Source organism: Sipha flava, unplaced genomic scaffold (genome assembly GCF_003268045.1).
Source record: "Sipha flava isolate LNK unplaced genomic scaffold, YSA_version1 132_pilon_pilon, whole genome shotgun sequence".
In the NCBI taxonomy this organism is placed as follows: domain Eukaryota; kingdom Metazoa; phylum Arthropoda; class Insecta; order Hemiptera; family Aphididae; genus Sipha; species Sipha flava.
In genome coordinates, this window is record NW_020271758.1 from 1,604,490 (window position 1) to 1,625,771 (window position 21,282).

Sequence of the window (21,282 nt, forward strand, 5' to 3'; positions counted from 1 at the left end):
CTCATCTACGCAGCTCACGGAAGCCATAGAATTCTAGCAAAGGTTTGTCATTTGCAATAATCTTCTAACCGACTCAGAAACCTTTTCACTTGTGTACTGCAGCAACCATGGTTTTGTCCGTCTTACAAAGGCCGGTGCGATGAGTATTATCGACAGTTCGTTTTGCCCGATAAAAGAAATAAAATTAAAATCCTTTTCGCAATAGGTTTCCGTCGTCGGAGCGCAGTCTCAAAAAACGAGCAACACACAGCGTGTGCTGCTGCACGGATCCATAACGTAAACGTGCGTACGGCAAACTACAATTACTATAAATCATGTTTGACGTACGGTTTTTTTTTCCGTCGGAAAAAGTGGGAGGCGGCGCACATCGACCCGTTTAATTTGTTGATTGAAATATATACACACGCATTACTCCGCGTCCACACACACACACACATATGTGTGTATATACGTTTATCCGTAGTAGTATAATAGTACCGGCGCGTTTACACTCGGCGTATATGCGTACATAGGGCAGTTGTAAGGGACCCCGTTGTGGCTTTACTGGTAACCCGTCTTAACCATCTGGCACACATATATACGCGGCGGTGTATAATCTCTTCTCTGCTACCCTCAATTACCACCACCTGGAGTCAGTGCAACCCTACTACTCCGCGGACCGGCTCCCCGCTTCACGGTGCTTATCAAATCAATAAACGCGCGCGCGCGACCGTCGACCGAGTGGCGTGTGTGCACGCGGACGAGCGCGATACACAGACGACCGCGTCTCCCTCGGATTTCGTTTCCGTCCGACCGCGCGCGCGGTGATGATGATCGCGCGCACCACTTAAGCTCATTGCGCGCACGTCGGTCTTGTCCGTCCGGATAAAATGTCCTACGATGTTTTCAGGGCTGTTTCGAGATTTTGCCGCGCCCCTCTTACCTAATGAGCGAAACCGAAAACAAGTGTCTTCGACTACTCGTTTGAAAGTTAATCTCACCCGTTTCGGTACGCTATTACACAATATTTGCAATTTATATGAAATTTTTTATGTTTTGATTGTCCAAATAAAGTTATAATAGAAAATTGTCTGATTAGCGGTACCGTTCGGTTTAAAGATTAAGCCAATACCTATATTGCAATAAATATACTTTATGTATATAAATTAATACTTATGTATATAAATTGTATACGCTACTAAGTAAATAATTGTATACAATTTTTCTTATAATTTTATTTATTTATCATTCATAAACAATTTTTCATTGCGAATAAGAAAATATTGATTCGTTTTTATTTAGAATCACCGTACACATTTTGCCAGCCCTTTAAATATTTCAGAGGACTATTGCCTCCCCAAACCACCCTTTAAATACGACCTTGGATAAGCGTAACTTGCACGCTACACAATTTTTTTTCGAGAACCCTCTTGTTCTTATCGATATTTCTCATTACAATCATTCTTTGGCAACATTCTTTTACAAAAACATAGTACAGTACATTATTTTTCATAGTATTTTTGCCTCTTCCCAAACGTCTCTTGTAGCACTTTTCCGGTTTTTATAAATTTTTAAAGTCTTTTCCCATAACTTGGGTTTTGCTTTCACTAATGAAATCAGAACTTCATTATCGATGTTACATTCATTTTTATGCGAGGAAAAATAAAACGTTACTAAACGTACCGCAAAATACGCAATAAAAAGAGAAGACGAATTACTATAAACGATAATGGTGATAATAGGTAATGAAAAATCATAACAGTGATATTAATTGCAAATGATAAAATAACGAACACAAGCCAAGTGGTACGTATAAAAATCGTGGTGTGTGCAAGGCCACGTTTAACAACGCTCGTGACTATTATTTACAGCGACGGCACGGCAACCTTCGTTCGGCGGTGTCGGTAGCGGGCCAGCGATCGTGCCATGTTATTATCGTGTCGCGTGCGATTATCTCCCATTCATTTCTTCGGGCTGGTGTGAAATCATGATCGAAACCTAAGTATAAGAGAATAACGTCCTTTCGGAAAAAAATTCATATGGATTTTAAACGTAAGGACAAGGGTGACGTATGTGTAATGGGCCATACGTAAATACGACAAATCCGATAATCGTTATACGATGCGTTCAATCCGATTTGTGACGATCACAGACGTGGCAAATGTGAGATCGCAATCATCGCGATTACGGAGAATGGTCGTGTGTGGTGGTTTCGTAGACAGAACCGTTCCGATGATTTGCTGGGCTCGGAACAGAGTAAAATAACGGGGCCTTAAATGTCGAAAATGTCACTATCGCGCGTCAGTTGCATATTGGAACTCAAATGTGCACAAATAGTCTTAACAAATTTAGTACCTTGCAATTATAACAATACGAATAAGTAAATTAATTAATTATATAATAAACAATTTTACATGAAAAAAAAAAATGATATGTATATTTTTTTTTGCTTATCGATTTAACTTTTTTTTATTGTATCTATGAAAGCAAAGCCTGTCCATCTTGGGTGAGGGCCCCGCTTGCTCTGCCCTAGAGACGGCCCAGTTCGTAGATATATAGGTTTCGTAGTGTAGACACTGAAATTGTTGTAATTAATTAATTTTTATTTTTGTTATTAACTGGTATCTATTTTGTGTAATAAAATTAAAATTTAATTATGAACTATTCGCTTAATTAAACGCTTACCATGCCTTGAACACAACAAAACGAAATGCTTCTGACCGAAAATCATATCTCTATAGATTTTGCTCCACTTATTCCACAATACTGTAGTGTTAAAAATTCAAAATTGTTAATAAATTAAAATATATAAAATCTATAATTTACCTACAGTTGGATATGTAATATGCAATGTATTTACATGCAATTTAATCTATAAAAAGTTATGAAATAATTCAATAAAACAATCTCTTAGGTATTTGGAAAAATAGTGTAGATTAAAAATTGTACTTTTTCTTGAATTAACAATTTTTTAACAAAATAAATGCGTTTGAGGACATATGTTTTATAATATATTCCAAAGAAGATAACCATAAAATATTTTTTTTTCATGATATTCGTTAACAATCACACTTAGAGGAAAATCGTACATTGATTCAAACCACTGAAATATCATTTAAAACTAAAGGCCATCTGTTGTAAAGCTTATGTGCGAAAGGGTTATCGAGAATAGGACTATTGTGTGTGACTGTCGTTATTTAAAAGCCGATAATGGAATATAAATGGAGAATATATGATAAATCTCGATATTGTGAATTTAGACTTTGAGGAAGTACATTTTAAAATACAATATTATACAAAAAGTTCTATTACAGATAAATACGAGTGATCATCCAAGTGTTAATATTCTCTGTAATTCCATTTATAACGAAGATCCTAATTTATATTAAACTAAAATAACTTTATTAAGCTCATTGTAACTTTTTTAAATTTTTAAATTATTTTGTTCCTCTTAACACAGTCAACTAAAAAGAAGAAGGAATGAAAAGAACATATTTAAAAATATAATAATACAAATACAAAATTTAAATTTTGTATAGTATTATTTTTAATAAAATAAAAAAAAATGTTGAACTAGTCACCAAAAAATTCCTGTTTATTTAAATATTGAACAAAATAAAAATACTTATAATACATATTTCATTTTTAAGACTTAATATATAAAAATAAAAATTTTATTACATAAAAACTTAAAAAAATGATTTATTTTAAATGTTTTATATTTAAACCAAAAATGAGTAGCTTTTAAATGGTAGACTCCTAGCAAAATTTGTTCATTCAAAGATGAGCTATAGACATGACCCACCTAAGCCCACACAAACATAGTTATTTTCAAAAATATTGATAACGTTTTGTTGCAATAACCTAATAAACGCATCCATTTATGTACATTAAATTTTTAAGTTCATAAGTGGTTACAAGATCAACTATTATTTTTATAAACAAAAGACCCCTTTGATAATAGCTTCATAAAATATAAAACTTAATAATCACTTGAGTATTTTGTGTATCAGTCATGAGAATCAGTGGTAGCTTTAGAAAAAAAAAAACATTAGGGTTACTAAACACCCACCGTAAATACACATTGTTACATAACCCATTCTATCTTGTACTCCATTCAAGAACTCACTTTATATTAATGTATTGATACTATTTATAACATTATGATCAAAACTATATTAACACCAATAATATAAATTTATTCGTTTTCAATCAATACCTATTATTTTTATTTTTTTATATTATAGCTATTTATATTTTATATTAAACATTTAAGTTATTAAAAACATATCTATTGAGCAAATGGCAAGATTTTTATTTTGATATTTTTAATAATAATGTGTTTAAAATTCATTAAATGTGATTGTTTACTAATTATAAAAAAAAATTGTAGTGAAAGGTATTTGGTTCTTGATCTATTATAGGACATAATATTAATATTTTCGCAGGAAGAAAAAATTTCAAGTTCCACGTCTGATTACGAGTTATTACTAAGTAATTATACCCACAATATATGAGTAACTAACTGCTAGTAGTTATACAATTATCTCAATAACTGATAAAATGATAAACGAAGACTAAAGTTTTTGACCGTGTAGCCGCGACGCTGCGTAGGTATACCGCAAGGTGTATTGATACACTTTGATAAATCGTATTACCACAGTTGAAATTTCTTAGTTTAATTTAATCTGTGTTATTACCACAGAATAGATAGAATATTAGATAATATAAATAATGTTATCAGCAATCGTACATTGTACAATATTATTGATATAAAATTTATCGAGCGTCGCTAGTGAGTATGAGCGATGTGCTTATGAAATAAGATCCTGCCTGTTAATCAGTGGTTAAAGTGGGAAAAATTTTGTGGGAGGACTATATTCATCAAAAATTGAGGAGCGTTCCCCTACCTAATTCTAAATCTTACCAATCTTTTTTTAGGAAACCCATGAGGTCTAAATCTCTTCTGTTACACATATATGTTCATAAAAACTTTATTTTCATAGGGTGTAAAAACAAATTTGCCCCTAAGAAAAAAAATTCTATACATATGCTTGTTCAGTAAAAATAAATTGAAATACATAGTAGGTAATGTTTAAAAAACTTAAACTTAACAAAACTAAAAAGAAACAATTACTAATCTTGCTAGTTGTTGGTCAACGTAGACAATAACAAATATGTTATGTACATTGCACATAAGGTCTGTACTATCTATTAAAATTTAATATATATACTTTTTATAGTTATTCTTTTCTGTTTATATTTATTCTAAATAATAGTCGATATCATTATCACTTTAATTTTAGAGCTATGGGTAATAACCGCTGGGGATCATCTATAATTAGACACAGAGCCAATTAAATTAACCCATGGTGTATATTATCTACCAATTTTGCTTATCGTTATACCTACATATTATTTATTCAAAAGTTTTTCCACTTGTTTAAGTTAATCAAGAAAATAAATTGCATGTAATATTGTAATATATAATAAGTACTGTTTATTCAATATTGTATTTAGTGACCAATGCCATTAAGCGTCCACCCAGACTTTTGGCGACTTAAATTAAAAAGGACGCATAATCTTACCTTAAATAAGAAGTGGGACTCCGTCCCCTTCCGTCCCCCCACTTTAACCACTGCTGTTAATCACAAATCGGAAGATACTTGTTTTTAAATTGTTATTAAAAAAATTTAGGTATACACGTTTAAAGCAGTTTAAAATACGTTTAAAACAGCTTAAAACAAACACAAACCCTATTTTTTGATTTTAGGAAAAAGATATGAAACAATTCTGCTCCATGGTATTATTTTAACATACATGTACAAAATGTGATAAAACAGCACAAAAATAAATATTTTAATGAACAGTTTGAAAAAAAATTACTTTGATAATTGATTACGTGATTACTTATAGTTAATAAGAAAATATTTTTTTCTAATAGCAAAACTAGTTGGCACGGATAATACTCATATTTTGTTACATCAAACATTTATCATACAATTCGTATTATACGAATATTATTCAACACATTGGTTCGCACTAAGTTATACGGAATATTACGGTTGGAAATATTTATATAATTTTCATAAAAGCGCATTTCGGGCGCAAAGAAATAAAGTCGAATTCATCCTTAGAACCAGTAGTTTTCTCTTTGTTGGTTTATCGTTAACATTTTTAACGGCCCGCTCGATTTAAGACTGACGAGTATAGTAAACATAAACGACCACATTGACTTTTGCACTTACACTACCTCTTTTCGGGGAAATGTATAATTTTCCGGTTACGACCGTCATCGTGTTCCGTGATGTGTCGTAGGCGTGACGAGAAAATATTAAAAACGTTCCGTATCCTATGCGAAGGATTCGCAGTGGGAATGTGCACAAAAACAACGTTCCCAGATTTGCACCCTCTCGATTCTCAATCGTGTAATTATATCAGATAGTAATAATAAAAAAAAAAATAATAATAATAATAATAGACAAAAAAAAAAAACAAAAACGAAATATTAATATAGTAACTGTAGTAGACTGGGGTGAATTTCGATAACGGTGGGAGTTGACGGACGTTTACCGGCGGAACACTATTGTTTGAGTAGCACGTGAACCGCACGCGTTCTGCGGAACACATTGGCGCGCGTGGAATGGAAAAAAAAAAATAACAAAATAAAAACCTCACATTACTGCTACGGCGGTAAACGTTTTTAAACAACCCGCCACCCAAAAATAATACATATTATTAGAAGGGGTGCAGCGTACGAAAAAATACACACGTACACACACATCGTTTTTATGTACATTAATTTCGTAATGGACATTGGACATGCATCAAGTCGTTTAATAGGTCATCGCAGTGCCATTATTTTGTCTCCTGTGAGCTGTAGGTATATGTGTATTGATTGGTAAAATATTTCAACACTTTTCGACCAGCAGAAGAAAAATCATAATGTTTTTACTAAAACTTTCTTATATGTCATCCTTGTCACACGTTGCGTATGAACTATTTGAAATATTTCAAGTAAGTACTTACGACAAAATCGATTAACATTGTTACACAATAATTCATAACGTTTACTTTTATAAACTTTCCACTATTTTATTGTGAACTATACTAAAAATTTCAATCTATGGTAATTCTGAAATCCAAGTAATAATAATTTTTTTTATTTATGATATTATACTCTAAAACATTGTTTTGACTACTCGCATTTCCTATGCATCGTAATTTATAGAACTTATTTTATCATAAAACTACGTCATGTGCGTCATTAAGGCCATCTTAACTTTTGGTATTCATTTTATTTCTTATTACTTTTTTGTTCTTCGTACATGTTCTGTTACATTGAATAACGTCCTGGACCTCTATTTTTTTTCGCACAATATGATCATGGCCTCGTCGAGTTTCTCTCGTTGTTATCAATTTCAGTAATTATCATTAATTCATAAATATTTAATTTAGCTTGTAACTAAAAGTAATGATCTATTAACTGAGTATTTAAAATATAAATAAATTTATTCTCAAACAGAGATAGGAACTTTATAACTGTCTTAAGACCAGAACATAAACATTTTATTAGACAAATATATTATTTATAAAAAAAAATTGTATCAACTTAAAAAATGAAAGTTCACAATGAAAAAAATATTAGTCTACCTATTCTGAAATTAATGAAAAGTGGTTAATTCAAATTAGATATTTTTAAAATGTTCAATTAAATGATATCAACAATAAATAATCAGTATTTAATGATAGTTACCGAATAAACATTTATTGAAAATAAAATTCATCATGTTCCAAAATCAACATAAGTATTCAGAACATATTAATGCACTCAAACATACCTATTACAATGTTCAATCAACAAATTAATAGTCTAAAGTAGTAAAATAAATCAATATAATTTACCAACCCACAGTCCAAGTGGTCGTGGTCGTTGAATCAGTACTTTGTGCAATGTCATTTATATTTTTTTATTTCTATAATGCACTCGTTATTTATTAGATATTATTTTAGTTCTTTAAAAACCATGATTATATATCTATTAATATAATAAAATATCCATATAACAGATTTAAAATATAATTATAAAAATATTAGACAGGAAGTTTTCTTTTTTCAAGAAGTTAAAAATGTTTTATTGTTACAATGATGATGATTATACTTATGCATATATAAATATACGGTAGTTATTATTCATACATCTCGCAATTTAATTTCTTGAGTATATTTCAGAATTTTAGTATAGGTACTTTAGGGACTAAATTCGCAGTATACATTAAAAAAATGATTACGTTTAACAAAAACTTATTTATGCGTATGTGTATTTCATTCTACGTATTTCCCTTGAAAAATTTACTTTTCACGTGAACATTATATTTTGTACTAAAAAGTTTAGAGGTACACTTTTAGTCACGTGCAAAGAAGTTTATAAACATTAGTAGATTCAAATTGCTTGATTTGTAAAAAACTTATTAAAATGTTTAAGGAATATTTTTCAACGATGAAAATAAATTCATTAATCATGATGTAATGTTTATTACGGAAAAATCATATAATTAAATAAATCAAAATTTAAGTATCTGTTGCCTTATAAAACACAATTTATAAATATGTTACTTCAAAATTATTACCTATACTGTAATTCTAACAGCACGGAAACAAATGAAACATAAAAAATATTTTGTATATTTAACGAGAATTATATTAAAAAAGATGTAGGATCTTATAGATATAACTTATAGTTACTTAGATTATAAATTATAATTATTAAACTAATAGTAAAATTACATTTAATTATACGAGTGAATGTGCTTACAGAGTACCTATACCTAACCTATACGAATAGTAAATAATAAGTATTTTAAACATTTTCGTATATCCGTTCTTAAAATACATTTTTTTCTTGATGAACGGATGGGAATTTTTATATTTACTATCTAGTAGTCGACAATTGCTTTGATGTTAGAAAACGATGTGTGCGTGTGTTTCGCATTACACTTTCCCTGGTTTGTGTTTCGAACCACGTTCACTAATTCAATTTGGTACAGCCGCCCAAGGCTGTAGAACGCCGCTAACCGCAGCTGTAGGGAAGCAAAACAAAATAAAAAAAAAAAAAAAAAAATAGAGAGAAAAGGAACGAAGAATAACTGTTTTTGAATCACGTGCCAAACCGATCCTGAACGCAAATAATAATTAGGTTTGATGGATATCAGCCATCGGGCACTCTTGGGGTTTAACCGTGCACGCGACCTGTCCCAAGTTACCGCGTGCCACCGATAATTTCGCTCCTCTCTCTTGGGGATTACACTGTGAAATTATCCAACGGTTTATATCCGCATTATAATCTTTTATCATTATGCATCAGTTTCTGTTTTCTATTTTTCCTCCCCGGTCTCTCTTCTTTGAGGTAATTCACTTTGTATAAGACTTCCCGCTGGTATTATTGTTGTTAAGAGGACCCTTTCACGGAACAGCCGAGCAGTTTTTGATTAAATTTCTGCTGACCCAGATGACCATTGTACAATAACCTTTTTCGGCATAAAAAATGTTTACTGAATTCTATGAAGAATATTATGAGGATGCTGTACACCGGTGTATTTCTACTACGGCCGTCCGTTTGATGAGAAACATGCTCTGTATTCTCGTGGTAATATTTTAGTTAAAATCACAATATATCTACTATGAAACTAAAAAAAAAAAAAAAAGACGGCTATTTAAAACCATTGGCATACTAATGTGAATTTTTAACATAGAAATAAGCCAATGGACAAAATTATTTGTATTATAACCTCAAATTGATCGTACTTTTAAAAAGGGAAAATATGTTCTGCCTTAGAAATATGAAAATCAAATGTTAGTATAGCTTTGACATATACATTACATTACTCGTTCTTTATCGAGAATTTTAAATTCATAATTATATGAATAATTTCAAAAATTAGATATTCAATTTTAAATAGGTACATCGAGTTTTAGGAATAATATTTACAGTATTTAGAAATGTTGTTTATCAAATGGTTCTATCAATACGCAATTGTTACAATAATTTATTTTATTTTATTTATCTAATTTAACTAATAAAATAAAAGAGTATCATTAAATGTTATGATTTTTAAAAGCTAAAAATATATAGTATTGTTAGCATGATTCAAAATACACATAATATCTATACAAAATTGTCAAATATAAAGAATGCAAATTAATTAAAATTAAATGCTCAAAATAAGTGGAATATAAATGATTCATGTATAACTAAATGACTTTAAGGATTACGTGCAAAAAAGTTTTTGAAATTAATTAATGGTTAGGTATACGACTATAACGAGGGCGTGTATTGGCGATTGTTATAATGTATGAAAACTAAAGGTAAATAAACTTTTATGTTTTAGAAAATTGGCAATACACACAATTATAAAAAGTGATTAATTGAAAAACAATTTTTGTTGTAAACTTTTCCGATCGCTAATTTAAATTATTTTTTCTATAAATAAATAAAACATTTAAAATATTACTATATCAATATATAAATAATTTTTTAAGTTCATTTTTGTTAGTGAAAAATAAAAACGGCACGTTATAGGTAACATTTTACTCTTGAAAAAAAGATCCTTATCTGCAAAGGAATGAATTGTCACGTTATTAGTAATTAATGTTCTCTTAAACGATTTCGATGTTTTGACGTTAGGATTTTCGACGAAAATTAATCTAAGAAGTCTAGGGGAGCGTTTGAAAAATCTTATATTTATTGGTTGGACTCGTAGAAAATAAAAAAATTGTAATTGATTCAAATGTTATCATTATTTGAATCCTACGCGTTCGCGTAACGACGATATTATCTGGTGTTTGATATTTTTATCGTGCAACACTTAGCGAATAACCGAACAGGTGGCAGAGTCGCTGCCAAGTTTCACCGTGCACGTCGCGGACCGTTAATACAATAATTTCCGATAAATATAACAATGGGAATGGGAATGGCAATAATAATAACAATAGTAATAGTAATAGGAGGAGAAATAAAACATAAGTCATCGTCGCGGTCGTAGTGATCGCCGCCGCCGAACGCGTTCGGACAACAGTCGTCATAAAAACGCACGCGCGCTAAAAAGGCAGTTCGGATAATAAATGTGACTTTGGCGGCCATCTGTCGCGGTCCGGGTCCGCCGCGTGTACGTTACACCACTCCGCTGCCGGTAGTTACGTGTGTGCGTGTCGCTTTTGTTCGCATAATTCCTCTAATGCGCTCCGCCGACCGACGCCAGTGAGCACCACTACACGCTGCTGTGCGCGCGACACGACAATATTGTTGAAAACTATCGGTTACCGAACGGCCCCGGGCCGCTGGTTCTTGGTGCCGACGCGGGCAGTCGGGTCCATTACACGGGCGCCGCCCTTTACGGGGGCCGCAAGACCTGAGACGGCAAACGCCGCATTTGAAAGTGTAATTTTATTTGTTTTTATTTTAGTTGATTTTTTTTTTTTTCTTTCGCGCTCGACGATCCCGACAGATGCGCTGCTCGTTCGTGCACTAAACGCGCCGCGCGACCGGATCGACCGACCAAAACGTATACGTAGACTCCTCCTCCTCCTCCTCCTCCCCCTCCACCCGGTGTCCCGACGTGTTACGCCGCAATAATACGTACACGGATAGGTTCTCGAGAAGTACTCGGTTAGAAAACTTTTTACATAAAACCGTGCGCGCGCGCAACACCAGCCGGTGTTGGTCGACAAAACGATCGAAAACTTTAATCGTTTTCGTACATTCAACAACGGTGAATAAATGAAAGTTATCCGATACGATAATTGCGGCGTTTTCGATGACAATGGTCGTAGACGTTGAAGAAACCGTGGATGCTGTAGCTCTGGGATATGATCGCGTAACGCAATAATATTACGTTACTCGTATTCACTTTTATATGTATTACTTTGATACTAATAATCGCGTTGGGGTTATGTACACTGCGAGTATTACATGTGTGTATGTATTAATCTATTTATTTTTTAATATGCCTCGAAAACGAAAAGAAATTTCATGTGTAAACTATTTACGGAAGCGAATTCCGAAATCCAAGCATTTCACGATTTTTCTAGTGACGAACACTATGGTAAATTTATTTCAAATGTAAATCCATATTATCAACGATTTATTCCGATTTAATATTTTTTAATTAGAAAAAAATTGAGGAATTTATTGATTCCGACTTGTATACATTTTTTTATAAACATTTTTTTTTTCAGGAAATCTGAGCCTATGAATCTAAAAAAAAGTCTAATTTTGAAAATCAATAATAGTTATTTAAAACGATTAGATCAGTTTCCGATTTTTTTCTAAACACTTAATGCAATTTTCAATGGAAAATCTATAAAAATACTTAATATGTTATCACTACAACCGCCTAGTTTTTTTAAAACATTTTTATACATTATAAGTATTGATAAACTGGTGTTCTAAATTGAATTAAGTTATGAAACAGGTAAAAGATAATTACGGAATTAAAATTTATTAATGATAATTTTTGGACAACAATTAAATAAATAAAATGTTCATAAACACACTCAAGGTATGATATCTGGTATACATATAATGTTATTGAAATAAAATTTAGTGGTTAGGAAAAACCGATCAAATGTAAATTTTGATTATATTATTTGATTTCGAAAATCACGTTCAACCAGACACATTATTTATAAATCTTTTAGTATATTAAAGTACAAAATGTTATATAAATAAGAAGTATGGGTACAATGTACGATTAATCAATTAATATATGATTTTAAACTATCATCAATATATGTATTATGTACACTTACTTCGACATATATAACACAAGAGTTACAGTCCTCATTGGTTATTTGAGTATTAAAAACAATGTACTTGTAAAGAATATTTATTTTTACTCGACCCAACTAAATTCTACTCACAGTAAACAAATAAAAACGTTTGATTAAAAGAGAGATAATGTAATTTGTACAAATAAATACTTATGTTAAAATAAATATTTAAAATTATAATTTAATTTAATTTTATAATTTGTTATAAATATCTTTGCCTTTAATATATAAAATAAAAATGGTTCATTTATTTCAAATATTTAAGAAAATCGTTCAGTTCGCTTTTTAATAATAAAACTAAATAAGTGCCTTTAATTTATTTATTATTTAATAAAAATATGTCGCGAAAACGTGGCCATTGACTGACATTTTATATTATTTTTTTTTTTACTATACAATATTAATTATTTATCTATTAGATAGCTGCAATAATATTCCGATCGGCAAATTATTTGTTTAAAATATATTTTCAATATGTATTTAGAAACTCTGAGATGTTGTGTTAGATTCTGACAGCTTTTGTTTGTTTGCATTTGATGAGTACAAGCTTAATTGTTGATGGACTCTATACGTTGCGTCCTTGGTTTGCTATTCTTTTTTTATTTGGTAGTCGTTTGATAGCGGGTGTGTCCTATCCTTGGACATGTTGATAATATTTATTTTCTATTTAGATTAGCTGTATTTTTCCAATGTTCTGTTGTCCGGTTTATTTCGATGATCTTGGTTTCCCTTCTTCTCCATTTAAGTGACCAATTTAATTAATTGTTTTTAGTTTACTGGTAATAAAATTTGTCTACAATAATATAAAGTAGTTAGTTAAGTTGTTAAGTATAGTGAGTTATTAACAACTTAACTCTAATTGTAATGTAGTTATTGATAACTAATTATTTTTTGTAAGATTTATTTAAAACATACAATTTACAATAAAACAAAATTGCTGTATAATTTTTTAAAATACAAATTCTAAAATATAACTAATTTTAATATTTTTAATAAATTTAATTCGAGAACATTTTCAACTACTCATTACATATTAATAGCTTTACATTCCGTTCTCATTTTTATCAATTAATATTTTTAAGCAGACACTATATTCATTTTTATTTTTATAATTATAGGTTTTAAGTAATGAGCAAAAATATAATCGAACTTAAGTTTTGCATTCATAATAATAAAATGCATTTATAACACTTAAAACTTTATTGTTCCATTGTCTATTGTTTGGTTTATTTATTAATTATTATCTATTTTAATCGTTTCTATGTTTTATTTTATTGAAATTTTCGACTACTTTGAAAACCAATCACTAATTTGAATAAATTATATCTGTTAAAATAATGACTTCAAAAAACCTATGCTTCATGTTAATCCATAAGAATATGCAACAAAGACTAAAAAACAAATAAATAAAATAAATGTATTCTAGAAAAAATGTACATAGCAGTTAAAGGATTAGATTCAATCTCTGCAACGTCAACAATTACTTTTTCTATCATTAATATTTTATTACTCAATTATAAACTAAATATATTAATAAAATATATAAATAAAATGTATTACTACTCATATTATGGTTATCCGTTGATTTATTTTACAAAACTTTTTAATTAGACTTTTTTATTTCAATATATATATTTATACATTGGTAAAAAAATAATACTATTAAACATTATCATAATATTTACCTACATATCTGTTGTAATATGCATTATTATGGTCGATCCACACTATGCACGTTTCGCGTTTCATGTTTTTACGTTTTCGTTTAATTTTGTGAGTTGTATAGCTTTTTCATGAAATACTTTTTCGTAAAAACTATTCAACAAACATCAAAGGGCACGAAAAAAAATTTCGTATTGTTTCATGTCGTTTCGTAGTGTTTGGCATGGTTTCGTATTATTTCATATAGCATATGTTTTCGTAAACAGAAAGCTCACATTACTGGATTATAAATTAAATTAGATATTAAATATTGGATAATTAGATGTTATCAATTATCATTGTGTGAAGTTCACCATCTTCGTGTTTTTTTTTCTTTAACTTGAAGCCAGTACAATATAAATTGCACTGGCAATTGATAATTCATCTTCGATATTATCGACTATTAATTTTTATTTAAATAAAAAGGAACGAACAATCTGTATGTTGACATGAACTAAACGTACTAAACAGTAAACTGAAATTTTTTTGCGATTTTTTTTTTTTGTCTCATTTTTAGATAATATTCAGTGAATTATATTTTGGAGAGAAGAAATAATTTCATCATCTTACTTATAATGACTGATTTCCTATAGTAGTATTGTTGTGTTTTAAGTTGAATGTATTATTCATTAAAATTAGTTTTAAAATTTTAATCGAGGGTAAATAATTAAGTATTTTATAAAAATGACAAATTTTATAAACAATAATATTTTGTGTTCGATACTATATGTTATGGCAGATAGTATAAAAAATATATTTTAACGTACATTTAACGAAGATCTTGAAGATGAAAATTATTTACAAAATCACTCAAATCAATCTCTACAGTTTTTAAAGTAGAAAATATTTTCAAATCAGCTAAAGAGGAAATGTTATGATTTCAAAATTGTAAATCGAAAAAAACTTGTTTTTATATCCATGAATTCCCAATGCTCATACAGCTATAGAAATGATGCTATTGACACGATATGAACGATTAATGTACAAAGAAATAGGTAACTATATTACATACAATGATTCTCTAGTACTTTTAAAAATCTTCATAATTAAAATTTTAAATCATTAAGTGAAAATGATCATGTTTAAAATGTGAACCTATTTTAGTACAATATGTTATGTATTTTATTCAACTTGTTAAATATATCGTTAGAATATAGCTGTTGATCATTATGTATTAAATAATTAAAATTAGACTACATATTTACACAAAACGGCTGGATTACGATTAACGCAAGTGCCTGTAGTCTAAATAAAAAAACTCATTTCAGTTTAGTCAAATAAACGTGTACTTGTCTATATAACAAAAGTATACTCTTCTTGAATATAAGTACAATAAGCGCGTTTCGATTTTATAATTATTACTGTTAAAAATGTAAGCATATATTTCTAATTATTTTTTCCTGAAGCGACCGTAATGTCTCACTGACTAATAATGGTGATTTACCATAATACATATTGTGGATATGACATTACTGTAGTAAAATATCTTGGGGTTGACTCGGAATCTACGGGATTGAACTGATAATTCGATTTGCCATGGGTTATGCTTTGCACTCGTGAATTCGTGGCTACTCGGTCGACATACAAGTACGCAATCTTAGAAACACACCTAAGTATACTATACGTATTGAATTACGGGAAGTTTATAAACGCGGCCCTGCATCAGCGCGTTTTTAGACGTCAAAACGACAGACCGTGTGTGCACTCACACTACGTAGTGTGTGATACGCATACATATATATGTATATAAAAGTATTTATGCTGGCGGCCGACGGAACAGAAAAACCAGCCCCTCCGAGCATATCGGGGTTTTCAATGCATATTATACACCTACATCGTACTACACATTATATCTTTCTCTTTCACGTACGTGCATTATACTTTATATATACACGTCCGTAATATATAAAAGTTCGTATCGCATCATACCGTGCTTGTGCGTGCGAGCGTGTACGACCGAAGGCGGAAATCATTTTTCCCCCTTTTACCCTTCTATCCCGTTCACGTCCCTTAGGTTTTCCCCCCTCACCGGTCTGTATATATGCATACAAGTACGTATATTTATATATATATATATATGTAACTTTTTTTTTGCACACCCCTAAAACCACTGTGGGCGCGACGACTCTAGCCGGCTAGGCACAGCCCCGGTAGACACTTTTCACGGATTACCTGACGCTTCGGTGCTTGTGTGTATACGTGCGCCCTGCGGTGCTGAGCACGCGTCACGACCGGGACGATGGAAAGCTGCGAGTGGGACGCGCGTCCAAGGGATGGCGGAGGAGGTAGCGGATGTCGATAGGGGCAGAGGGGTGGAGAACGCACGATACCCGAAGGCGCACCCGTAGAGTCCGTGGGCGGTGTGCGACGGTCGTCGGGCGGTGGGATGGTGGAGACCGACGCCGAGGTGCGCTCATGGGGCGGCGCCTGTCGCCCCACCGGCGTCGCAGGGTGTGGTCGGCCGTCGCGAATGGAAGCGCTCCGACGGCCGCCGGGACCCGTCACCGGCTTATCGATCACGGTGTCCGTACTCTTCCATCCCTTCCGATCCACACCTCCGTCCCACGACGACGTTCCGGACAAAGGCTCGCGCGCACGCACACGCATCCTCCGCTACCCCTTCGTCGGTTCGGACGACTAGCTGAGCCCGTGGATTTCCCCGTCAGTGTTCACGAGTCTAGTGTACGCGGCGGTCGTCGTCGCAGCTCTATTTATTTCGTATAATTATTCACCTGCATTTTTCAACATCGTCATTGCCTGTCGTCAGTATCATCATCGTCATCGTCGTTGTTAATCCCGCCGGGTCGTGTCTTGTACACCTGATTTACACCACTCTCGCTGCCGTCCACTGTGTCTTCGCTGGAAGGCGATCACAAGTTTTCGGGAGTTAAAACGGTTTTTATTTTCCTTTTCTCTCTTCCGTTCCGCCGTACCGTTCGCCGCCGTATATTGGACTGCATGCGCTATGATCCGATGACCCGTATGACTAGTATGATTGTTTCAACGGTCGAAAATGATAGATTCGTCTTTGCACGTCAGCAATGAGGAATCAGACACAGCTGACTGGTTGCCGAACTCGTTTTTGAGATTTTTCCAACAGGACCTGAACAACATACCGGTGAAACTATTAGGTATATGTTGCATTATAAGTATTTATATATGGTACATTAGCTCGAACGATAACGGTTGTAACTCGCACGTATGAATATTATTTAAGGTTTCCACGCGCTATTATTATTGTAGGTACCGTATGATACGATATTTTATTCGAACGTTGTAGTGTGTCTTCATTTGCATTGAATGAACCGAGTCGATGATGTCGATGATATATTTTTACCGATCTGGTATACTCGATAAGTACCAACGGTTCAATAATATTTCACCGTCCGTTATAAGATAATAATTATTAAATTATTTAAGCGCACGTTGAGTGTTAAACGGTATAATTAAATTTCATACGTTTCTTCCAATCGGAAATTTTATTTTTTAGAGAATACATATGAATTATAATATATATATATATATATTATTTATTATATATTATATATATAATCATATTACATATTATGTGTAACTTATTGGTACATGTCGCCGAAATATTATCAATTAAAACTGTAATCTTTCAAAGTTTTTTTTTAATTTTTTTTTTTTATTAGCTTCTAGTGTACAACTATGATTGCTGAACAATTAATTAAATCTTTCAAAGTATAAAAATATGATATTATTACGGCATTATGATGAAATAATAAACCACTTATAAGAAAAACAATTATAAAGATATTCTTATCGATTCTCATCTCATTTATTAGAAATATCATCAAATACAACGTCAAAATCTAAATTTTACATGTCTCAAAATGATTAATTTCGGATTTCTCTGCAAAAAAAATATGCCAAAATGAACAAATAAGAATTGAAAATTTCGTTTTTGTGTGAATCAGTATTTTTGACATTGGAAATAACAAAAACCAAAAAAATATATTAAGAATAAATTACGCATATGTTTGTCAACCATTCAACCAAAAATCAAAGACCTATGCAGATCCGGTTCTTAATGAACTAATACTGTTTAACAAAGTAAATTATATATATATTTTTAAACATTTCAACATGTATTAATTTACAAAGGTTTAAAATTATCAAATTTCAAAATACATTAACTATATCAAACGTATCGCTATTTTTATAGATCTAGATTAAGGTGTAGTCATACAAAAAATACTGAGAATCACTGTAACAATAACCATTTTTGTAATCATTTGAGTAATCACATTATCCATTTTATAAAAGTTATATTATAAAAATAATTAAGGTTGATATAGCTTTTAAGTACAATCGAACTGTTTAAATGTTTCAAATTTGAGTTCAATTTTGGTTTGGTAATCAAACTCTAGTTGTATAAACTTTAATATGACTGATATCCAATGAAAAGTTCAAACTTAAACAAACACCTTAAATTCAAAAATGAAATTTTAATTTTAATTAAAACTATAACAAATGTAAATTTTAACCAAAATAAAGTGTATGTACAGTATTCTAATACAATTCTGTAGTTAAGTAATTGTTAACTTGTTTGGTGTGTAGATATTGAAGTTTCAAGTTCGTTAGTGAAAATATAACGTACAATAAGATATCAATTATAAACAATGTAGTTATTATAATAAATTATTATACCTTAATAATGTGATTTACTGATTTTATTACTAATCAAACAATTATTTATTATTAACCAATTATTGGTTAGATCAGAGGTTCTCAACCTTTTTTGACTCACGGCACCCTTTATTATTTTCTAAAAATTCGGAGGCACGCTATAACCTATGCCTTATATTCTATAGTTTATACTGAATACGTAATAGTAATATATCGTATATTTAAATTTATATTTTGTAACTTCGGTTTTATTTAGCAATTAATAAAAAATAAAGATAAGATAAAGTCACAAGTTATTTCACTGTAAATAACTTTTAAATAGTTCACATCAAATCGATAGCAATTGAACCAGTATGAAAATTATATAGATTGAACATCGCAGTATTACTATGTAAAAATTATATGTGTTATATAATTAATACATCAATTTATATTGTATATACCTAATTATTTATACACAATCTGTTTTATTACTCAAAGTGCTATATTTTTCACGAAGACGTTTAAAAAATAAATATATATTTCAAATAATTTCGCGGCACCCAGGGACGCCCGGATGGGGGGGGGGCCAGTAGGGGCCATTGCCTCCCCTGAGATTTTCGCGTCACTTACAAAATTGGAAGTTATTTTACATAAAGCTGATCTTGGGTATTCAGTGACTATTCGACAATCCTTGTATCTAACAAGTATCTAACATTTTTTTAATCAACAAATGATGATTCAAATAATTTATTTGCTTCAAACAAAAGGAGATTGTCATTACTTTTTGAATAAAATAATAAAATATGATGCGAATTCAATCACATAAAGTTGTTTTTTGTTTAAACTTTATTATATTTTTTCTTATAAATATTAAAAATAATAACTAATAATGTAATTTTATATAAACTTAAATGAGTTTTGATTTTTAAAAAATTATTAATGATAGTAATACAAAATATGAGTAGATGAAATATGTAGCAGTAAATCTTCCTATAAGTGTTTAGGTACTTACAATTTTTTTGCCCCCCCCCCTGAGCTACATTTCTGTGGGCGTCCCTGGCGGCACTCTAAATTTAAGTTCGCGGTACCCTAGAGTGTCGCGGCACCCTGGTTGGGAACCTCTGGGTTAGATTAATTTTACAAAACTTTTTAATTTTTTCTTTATTTGCAATTAACCTTAAGACCAAATTACCATTATAAGTCGTTACTAATTGCTTATTTTAATAATTTTTCAGCTAGTATACCTAAGTGTGGTGGTTGTCAAGAATTAATTCTGGACAGATTTATTTTAAAAGTATTGGAACGTACTTGGCACGCTCGCTGTTTGAAGTGCAACGAGTGTGGTGCTACATTAGCCGACAAGTGTTTTGCCAGAAACGGAATGCTGTTTTGTAAAGACGACTTCTTTAAGTGAGTACAATTTATGTATGCGAATAAATAAAAAGTACAATTTATTTATACCATTATGAAACGCTTAACATAAATATAAAATATAAATAAAACTATTATTTATATATTATTTGTATTATTGAATCACAATTTATATATTTATATTTAAATAATACAAAGTAAATATAAATTATAATAAAACGTAATTTTTACTCCCTTTTTAATATCGGTATCGAATTAGCTAAAAATTAAAATTTTTCATTTATTATTATATACATATATTATACAAATTTAAATAAATAATAATTATTTCTCTTTTTATATCAGAATTAAAATAAATTACAACATTTTTATAAGATAATAAAGATCAAATTTGTAATTAATTTATATTATTTAACAAATAACTAAATAGTAAATTATTAAAAGTTCAAGTAAAATTGATTTATATAAATTAACTTTAATGTATCTACACTAATTTTTTTTAAACTCTTATCTTAGATTGTACTCTAAAAATGTATAGTTAAAATCCAACATTTGGTAAATTTTATTTTTTGTTATCATTTTCACATTGTCAAACGCTTTCGAAAAATCCTAAAAATAATTTATTTAGTGTTATTTTAAAATTCTTTAACAATGATTGAACTATAAAATACATGTATAGAATAAATATGTTTTAATAAACACATTAAATAGCTACTGATATGTTTGAATCTTAAATGTAACAAAGAGTAAAACAAAATAATTAAATAT

At 30.6% G+C, this 21,282-nt stretch overlaps 1 protein-coding gene across 4 annotated transcripts in view; it reads left to right on the forward strand.

Moving 5' to 3' along the window:
* Positions 1–21,282, forward strand: part of LOC112679216 (LIM/homeobox protein Lhx3) — a 43,641-nt gene that overhangs the window by 11,550 nt on the left and 10,809 nt on the right. For 3 of the 4 annotated variants that reach the window (XM_025548931.1, XM_025548930.1, XM_025548932.1), the window contains exon 2: positions 20,379–20,553. In XM_025548931.1, coding sequence (XP_025404716.1) covers positions 20,379–20,553 — 175 coding nt within the window. Of the gene's footprint in view, positions 1–17,157; positions 17,640–20,378; positions 20,554–21,282 lie in introns of those variants that run through there. The other variant, XM_025548933.1, reaches the window with a different exon arrangement.